Source organism: Leuciscus leuciscus (assembly GCF_965113295.1).
Source record: "Leuciscus leuciscus genome assembly, chromosome: 21".
NCBI classification, from domain to species: Eukaryota; Metazoa; Chordata; class Actinopteri; order Cypriniformes; family Leuciscidae; genus Leuciscus; species Leuciscus leuciscus.
The window spans coordinates 9,326,128-9,335,126 of record NC_138745.1 but is presented as its reverse complement, the minus strand read 5'-3'; the positions used below and the strand labels follow the sequence as shown (position 1 = coordinate 9,335,126).

At 37.4% G+C, this 8,999-nt stretch overlaps 1 protein-coding gene across 2 annotated transcripts; it reads right to left on the bottom strand.

The window, feature by feature from the left end:
- Window positions 1-5,297: 5,297 nt before the first annotated feature.
- On the bottom strand, window positions 5,298-8,266 carry LOC309484916 (uncharacterized protein). 2 transcript variants are annotated; one of them, XM_082151394.1, is made up of 5 exons: window positions 8,041-8,266; window positions 7,522-7,625; window positions 6,705-6,756; window positions 6,561-6,611; window positions 5,298-5,951 (listed from the first exon to the last, which is right to left on the bottom strand). In XM_082151394.1, exons 1-5 carry the CDS (start codon window positions 8,059-8,061, stop codon window positions 5,943-5,945), a joined length of 237 nt encoding a protein of 78 aa, XP_082007520.1. In that variant the 5' UTR covers window positions 8,062-8,266; the 3' UTR covers window positions 5,298-5,942. The 2 variants fall into 2 exon arrangements, 1 of the variants encoding a protein (XP_082007520.1); XR_014201001.1 differs by lacking the exon at window positions 8,041-8,266 and having other exon boundaries at window positions 6,561-6,625; window positions 7,522-7,626.
- Between the last annotated feature and the right edge of the window lie 733 nt (window positions 8,267-8,999).

Genomic DNA, 8,999 nt, shown 5'->3' with positions numbered 1-8,999 from the left:
GTATTGTTTCTGTATCGATTCCAACATAGTGACTTTACTGTTCCATCGCACATCACATTCTTGATTCACAGTGTGCTTTAGGCTGGCGATCGCACCGGTTCTCTTCAGGTATGCAACAAGCTCTTTGCAGTAATCAATCATGTCCACTACATCTTCAATGCCATCGGACTCGGAGTCACCCTTTGTGCTGAACGTATGTCTCAGCACCGTGTTAAGGATGTGTGCGGAGCACTGAATCCAGTGGTATGACCGGAGTGCGGCCTTTATGTTCGAGCCCTGGTCACTGACAAAAACGATTTTGTCTCTCTGTATTCCGTAGAATGTTAACACACTGGTTATCTGCTCATGAAGGTTTTCGCAGGTTTTTTTTTCAGGGTAGGGTCAAATTCCACCATTGCCAAAATACGATTTTCCAGCTTCCACTGACTGATATGGTGACACATAAGGACTGTGTATGCCCTCTTTTTTAAATTCATCTGTCCACATATCTGTGGTTACGGCAATACCACCGTTGCTGTTTAGAGCTTTCTGGATGGCCTCCAAAAGTTTCTGCTTATCAGTGGAAGCCTGCTTCTTTGCCCAATCGCACACAGTTTGCCGATGGGGTAAGATAGCACCAGCGTCAACGGCACCGAAATTAGCTCCTATGTCAATCAACGTCTGGGCCACTTGGTGGAATCCTTTACCAGAAACTATATCGAAAGGGTGCATATCAAGAGAGCACAGGTCCATTCATGCATCCGTCAGCTTTGATTTGACATCTCTAATTTCTCTGGTACTCTATTGGGATCTCGACGGACGAAACTTGTCAAGGTGTTCGTGGAGATTTGGGGTTTAGCACACTTGTGATGCACCATGTTAGACGTACCCATCTTGTGACTGTCATGAACATAAACATCTTCGCAGGTTTTGCAAATGACATAGCCTGCACTGGTGTCATCCTGATTCACCACTTCATAAAACTTATTCCAGGCAGCACTTTTCTGACCTTCTTTTCCTTGGTTTTTAGTTCTCCCTTTTTGAGTTTGTCACGTACCACCTTCGCCGGCGTTGCCATCTCTGATAATAAACAAAGCAACCTGCATAGACGCGACTTGGCCAAATTACTGCCTGTCAGTGCCTGATGAAAATTTGACTATTTCAAGTATGCTCTATATTTTTCGGATGTAGGTAGCAATATTTAACAATGAATATATATTTTTTCATTTGATTGGTTCAACCGCCATTGGTTCAACCACCACCGCTATTTACATTGTGGGAGTCTTTTTCTGCTTTCTGTTTTTTTATTAGTGCTCCCATTTCCCTGCACATAGCCAAATCAAATGTTCCCTCCACTGGCCACTTAGTATTTATTTATTTTTATCCTTTTTTCCCACTTTTTAGATAGGTTTTTAATAGTATCTTTGCATTTGGGATATTGTGATATGAGCTGCTCTACAGTCAAGTCAAGTACAGGAGTTTCTTGTTGTGGTGACGTCGAAGCCATTGCTCTAATTCCAATTGTCTATACCCACCCAATTAGCCAAATCACTTGTTTTTCACTTTTATGTTATGTTGAGGAATTCAGGTACCTGTTTAGTTTTTTGAAGATACTTCAAGATGGTTTGTATTTGTACCTCAGTCAATGGCTTCGGCGTCACTTCTCCTAGCCAATCGTGTATATTGCGTTTACAAATGATGTCCTCCCCCAGGCACATCAGTTCGAAACTCCAGATTATGTTCCCCTCAACCCACCGGCCTCGTGCAGTTACACTTCCTGCCCTATATAGAAAAGTGAGAGATGGGGTCAATTTCACTTCATGGCCTCCCCTCATGGTGATTGAAATGTTTAATTTCTTTTTAGTGCAGGTTTCTAATTTTAATGGCTCGAATAAATCAATCACATTTTTTCATTTCTTTTTTGTTTAAGATATTTCTCCCTATTTCCTCTCCTGCCCCTCCTATTCGTCCATTGTTGCGACATTCTCAGTTGTTACTGACTGCTCTTCTATCTCTTCACTGTTTTCACAAATTTCTACCCTCATATGACTGGTATGGTTGGGGTTGCTCCTCAACACTGCCACTACCACCAGTTTTTCCAGTGTCCAATTATCTACCAGTGCTGGTCTGATTTCCCCTCCCCGTCCGACTTTAACAATTGTGTCACTTTCCCACTGTACTGGCCTTATGCATGAGCCCACCATCATGTATGTGTTTCGTGGAATGGTTACCCCTCCCAACTCCCTATAGGCCAGAGATTCCATGCCTTCCTTTTTAAATATGGGATGAATACTGGGTTTATCTTTATTTCTGATGCAGTGAGCAGTGATTCCAAAAGGGTGGCTTTGGGAAGGCTTAATTTGTTCAGGTGTGGTCTAAGATCTTTAAGAGTTATCTGTTTTTTGATCACATCACGCAAATCCACTAGGGGCCACTCTTGCTCAAGCTGCTTCAAGTTTGTGATCTTTGTCAATTTTTGTAAGAACTTGTCCTTTCCTTGGCCTGTCAACTCTTGTCTCTACCCTTCATCATCTAAACTCTTTTTTCTAATCAAAAGCGATTCTTGATGCCCAGTGGCGGATTTAGCAAATCGGGGGCCCAAGGCGAAGGTAGGTAGGCTATGGGCCCCTCCCCATCCAATCTTTAAAAGAGAACGAAAAAAATATGTACCGACTGAATGGTGGATAGGCAGGAAAAGCTAATCTACGGGGAAGTAAAGGTTAGAGAGGAGAAAAAAACGTCCCCTTTAACCCTGCATACACTTCTTTACTCCTAAACAGAAACATGTTACAATGTTTACATGGTACAATATCTGGTAAGCTATGTTTTTTTTTTTGTTTTTTTTTTTGCTTGACAAATTTCACCATTTCGATTCAATTCTTGTGATTTGATTCAATATTGACTCATTTGGAAAAATATTAGGTAACGTTTCACAAGATAGGCGTTACTTTTTCTCAAGAAAAAAAAGCCCTATCAGCTGGTATAATTTAAGGTTAAAATAAGTAATATAGTACACATATTTAGCCAAATACTCTCTATAGCTCTTTTTTTTTCTAGCCAATTAAATGCCTTTCCTGAGGTAAATGTTATGTGACGATTGTTCTCCAGCTGTTTTACCTCTTTCCGCGGTTGAAAAACACTTATTGATCGATATTATGAATGAGGAATATACATTTCGGTAAGTTATACTGTATCTTTCAACATTGTTAATTCGTGTTTATTTACTATTAGCTAGAGATGATCAGTTCACGTGCGGCTATAGGAATCTGTCACGTCACATTAAAATGGCAAAACGGTATTTATTGTTTGAATTTCGTAATAGAATTGACAGAATCTGAGAGCTGATATTTTTTTTAAATATCATGATTCATAAGTAAACTGCTCAGTTTTGTATGTCGATCTGCGTGTCCTCTTTGCTTCACGATTTTTCTGTGCATTGGACGTTGTTGTTCCTGATCTGTATCCCCAACAGTAGCCGTAAAAAAGTTTGTCATCTTTGGCAGCGTTCCCAAATACTTATCAGCGTCTTTTCACTTTTTTCTTTTATTTTAGCCGCTTGGGTAACTTCGAAACTTTAAATTTTCGCGTTTAGACTCGTCTTGCTCTGTTTGTGTATTTCCCAGTCCTCCTGTTACTGCGTGTTGTTTAACTTTCGCGCCGCGCACCTTTACAGACTTTTTGCTTTCCTCCCGCGTCCTCCTTTTTTCAGCACCGCTTGGGTAGCTAGCTTCGCTTCATTTTTACTCTGTCTACTACTCTGTACACTCTGTCTGTCAATCACTTCTTTTTCTCCGTCAGTTTTTTGCCACAGCCTTGTCACTTTCGCAGATGCGCAGTAAGTGAGATAATGGAATAGTCCAATGTAGTGAGGTGGGGGGCCCCCTCCTGTCTGCGACACGACAATAATGATTTGATGCCATTTTTCGCAAACGGAGTTTTAGAAATATATAATAAAAAAAATAAAAATAATAATAATAATAATTAAGCATAAGTTAATAGGGCATTTTGGGGGCCCCTAGGTAGCTCGGGGCCCAAGGCAATTGCCGACCTTTGCCTAATGGTAAAGTCCGCCCCTGTTGATGCCTTTGGTTTGTTTTAATGCCTGTTTAAAGGCATCTTCTTTTTTTCTCAGTTCCTTCCTATACTCTGCCTTGTAATGATCTCTCACTCTGGTCCACATGTGTTCTTATCTTCAGGCTTCAAAAAATATAATAGTTTTTTTTATCACTGTCACCTTTCTCCCTCCCTTCTTCTTTATCTCAATACAAATATACTTAATTTGTTAGTATATTCATTTACACACCCGGGATTTCATTCACACACACACACACACACACACACACACACACACACACACACACACTCACTGTTATTTTTCCTTGTAACAAATGGAGATACCCGGCCATTTTATATAATTTTGTTCCAACATAGGTTGTTTTTCTCTGGCCGGATCACAGCGCTTGCAATCAGATGAGTGGCCAAACAGCCGGCGAAGCCAGTATCTGGGAGTATTTTTTATTTTATGAACTGTATATTTTTTTATATTCTTTTTATTAATTTGTTTTTCATTGTTCATTGAATTTAATCAGACTCGTCTCTCCATCTTTACAGGTCTCACAGAATATTATCACACACTTTCATTGTCTCAGCTTCTCTCAGGCACAGTCAAATTTAAAAAAAAACTCTCAAATGAAAGGTGTTCATCACACACGTTTTCCCATGTGAGGAATAGCATGATGTTTTGTCTTCACCTAAAACAAAACAGACCAACAAAGAAATATGTTCACTGTCATCTCAACAAGATGGCTAAATCTATAGTGGAGTAATAAAAAGTCGTTTGTAAAACCAAATTTACAAACTTACAAACTGCTCATGGGGTTCAGCGAAAAATCGGCAGCTGGCAGCAGGAAGTAGCTGCCACTGGCAGCTGACGTCAGCTGCCGCTAATAACCGGAAGTCGGAGGTGGATGCCGCTTTTAGCAAGGCAAATAAATTATTATATCAATGTATATATATCATTTTAGTACTTATTTAAATAAATTACTTAAATTTGTAATTATTTTGTAATTGGTTTAAAAAGGTTTATCAAATATAAATTAAATAACGAAGATCATAGACAGTACAAAAAAACAAACATTAAGCTACACTTGAAATTATGAATTTGTACGTGTATAAATATAATTTGTGTACATGTTTGTCAAATAATGAAATATATACATAAATGAATGCCTATATAATAATATTGTATATTTATTAAACGTACATAAACATTCATTAAACAAATAATGAAAGTCATGTCTAAAAGAAGAAAAAAAAAACATTTTCTCAATGACCTTTATTTAAAAATCATATTTTGCTATCATTTAAGTTCAGTTTTACATTTGTAGTATTTCAATACATTCTTGTCTTTGTTTTATAAAACAGCTGTAACTTTGAAAACAGGCTTGATATTTGTTGTTCTGAAATCAGAATGAACAATTCTGAACTAGATGTTAAAGTTCATAAAAAACTAAGTTGGCTTGAAAAAGAAAGTTTGAAAACGTTTTACAATGTTCTAGCATGGTTTAACATGATTTACAATGTTTCTAGTGTTAGGGGATAACAGCTTAAAGACCCAGGACCAGATATGATGAAAGAAGACCAGTCGTGAGGTTCAATCAAATAAGTAAAAATTTACTGAAGAATAGTTTCATTGGTAGAGCCAGGCGTCAAAGTCTCACGGGGTCGCAGGCCAGAGACTCTACTGTACACAAAATCTCACACCAGTTATACCATTTCCAAGGGCATGATTGACATCAGTAAATACCGGTTGGCTACTTCTCATTGGCAAAAGAACAAAGTTAAAACAATTCTACACTTATGGATAGATAGGAGGGTAAGTCGACATTGTCATCCGAGCCCAAGATGGTCCGGTGATGACCTCGGAGGTCGTAGAAAGGCGTCTTGGGGTCAGCTGCTGCATATCACAAGACCTGCACAGAGCATTCAACACACACACACAAAAACACAATGGAATCGCAGTTCCTCCAAAAGTAGAACAGATAATGTTCACTTTAAAGAAATACACATAAAAGTACAATTCTGTGAATCAGATCACATAGTGTTTAACCCCTGTAACCTTAAGATTAGTAAGAAAGACAGATGTTAGAAAAAGATAAGTTAGAAAGAAATACAGACAGACGTTAGAAAAAGAAAGAAAGAAAATAAAGAAAGACAGATGTTAGAAAAAGAAAGAAAGAAAGAAACTTTAGAGTAATGTTGCTGTCAGAGCATAAACAATATCTGCAATATGAATAAGTTACGACGATAAAAGTTCAAAGCAAAGGGAGACTTTTATTTTATTTTATTTTTTACAGAAATCACTTTAAGGACTACAACAAACAACTGGTGGGGACTACACAAGCTTCCTCCTGGGCTAGTGACATCACTAACCTTAACACACACACACACACACACACACACACACACCTGAAAAACAAAATTCATTGGGATCAGCCTGATGTCTTTTGATAATTATTATGGATGTTGGGTTATCCGTAAAATAAATGTTATGGGGAAACAAAACCACCGTAATAACTTACCATTAGCATGAATACACTGCAGTCCACAGATCCCAACTGAGCTGGAACATCCTGGAAAAAAAAATCTAAATGGAAAAACTAACATTTTATTTATACACTAAAGATAGTAAAGAAATCAAAATTGTTGTAACATGAAATCAATACCTTATTTTTAACAAGCTTCCAAGATCCCGGATCCATCTTTATTGCAATTGAGCTTAAAAAGAAGGGGGAAAAAGTTAGTTATTTTATACACATGAGAGAAAGAGAGAGATTAACGCCGTGTTGAACCACTTAGCCATGTTGCAGCAGTAGACAGTAGCATACCTGAACTAGGGAGCAGGTGTAATTTATTTTTTAAATGCCACTGTCTATGCCTATCTAAAGCCAGAGAACAAAGTGTTGAACTGAACCACTGGACTAATATGTAAAACTTTGAAGCCCGGTTTCACAGATAGGGTTTAGATTATGCCAGGATTAGGCCTTAGTGCAATTAGGACTTTTATAAATATGCCTTAGAAAAAACATTACTGTTGTGAATCTTAAAAGAAACAATGGCACTGATATTTTAAGATACACAAGTGTAATTTGCTTTCAGTTAAACATGCATTTTAGTCTGGGACTAGTTTGAGCCTTGTCTGTGAAACTGGGGGTGAAAGTTATATGGAAAAAGTGAACAGTTCCAGTATATTTTGAATAGATATATATAAAATAAATATAAATATATATATATATATATATATATATATATATATATATATATATATATATATATATTCTGGTCTCATCTGGTGATTGGGTCCCATCCAAAACATGATCAAACTAAGAAAATAAACAGACACTGAAATGTCAAATTTTCGATACAATCTAGAATTTGTATATAAAAAAAAAATATATATAAAAAACAGAATGCCTTTTGCCTGCTTTGATCAAGACAGGATATAATACATTTGAACATTATGTTCATTATGTGAAAACATACCAGTGAGTTTGGTTGGTTTTGCAACTGGAAATCTGGGGTTTCCTTCCTGGCACATATGCTTGTCCATCCGCAATCTGTGACAGGCTGTGGTGAACTTGGTGAAACTACAAAAAAACAGAAGTTTAGAATATGGTGAAGTAATGTTGATTAAAATGGTGTTTTGTATTAAAACATAAGTTAGATAATTTGGGATATGTTTTGTTAGCGTTGCACGTGTATCATCAAGGCTGAGCTTGTCAATTCCAATAAATCAGCATGAGCTTTATTCTAATCAATAGATTAAGTTAACATGTTAACAAACGCTAATATTTAATGATAATGGTAACGTAAGTTAGTATTTGGAGTTAATGATAGCCCCTCACAAACCAGGAGCACACGGTGCACAAGCTGCGTTTCTACAAATGATTAAATTAACCAATTCAACTTAAGTAGACACAGATACACTGTCTCTAACATAAAAGTTAAACTCCAACGTACAGAGCAACAATTATTTCTTAATCTGATAATATACGAACTTACCCTGCCAAATACCGCGGCCATTACTGAAGATTCGCCGGCGCTGCTCTCGCTTGACTTCCAGGTAAATGTGATTGGTTGCTACTACGTTGGACGATACTGATTGGCTGCCAAGAAATGGCAGGTCCCTCCTAATATGGCAGGGCTTCCGGCTGTCAACGGCAGCTACTTCCTGCTGCCAGTGGCAGCTACTTCCTGCTGCCAGCTGCCGATTTTTCGCTGAACCCCCTCTCTGGATTTTTCTGTATTCTGTAGGCCTATGCATCATAAACAGCGCTTTTCTTGTATGGCGTACCTTATTTTCTTAGTGATTTGGGCTCTTGAATTTACATGGTGTTTTCTGCACAAATCGTTTTTTTATTTTATCTGCGGGTTTTACCAGAGTGTGGAACTTTGTTTAACAGCCTCAAACTTTAATGAATGTGCAGATTTCAGTGCAATAGTCAGATGTGATTCAGTTGCAACAGATAAAGTGTAAAACAGCATGACTTACTTTTCTTGTTGATGCTTCATGTGATCCCACATCATAGATAGCTGTAAAGTTGCACTAAAAGAAATATCAATTTAGTCAAACACTCTCAAGCAGAAAGACTATCACTTAAATCCTCATTTGCATTTATTCCTATAAACACTAGATGTTGACAGTTCTCAAAGAAGAGTCCAAGAAACAAAAAAAGATAACTAACAAAATGTACAAACTTTTATAATTGCTCATGAATGGATTTTGTGTATTTATTATAAATGTATGCTGTACCCTCTTCTTTTTTTTCTTTTTGTAATTTGGTCTTTTGAATTTTACAGGTGTTTTAGACACATGTATAGTAATTTCTGTATAAAGATTATGTTTGAAAGAAGAATATAGAATGGGGTGTGTGGGAAATGAGGATTCTGGCTTGATGAACGTGTCTGATTCTTTGTCTTGGGCACTAACATTCATTCATAACACTCGTCTACATCCAACG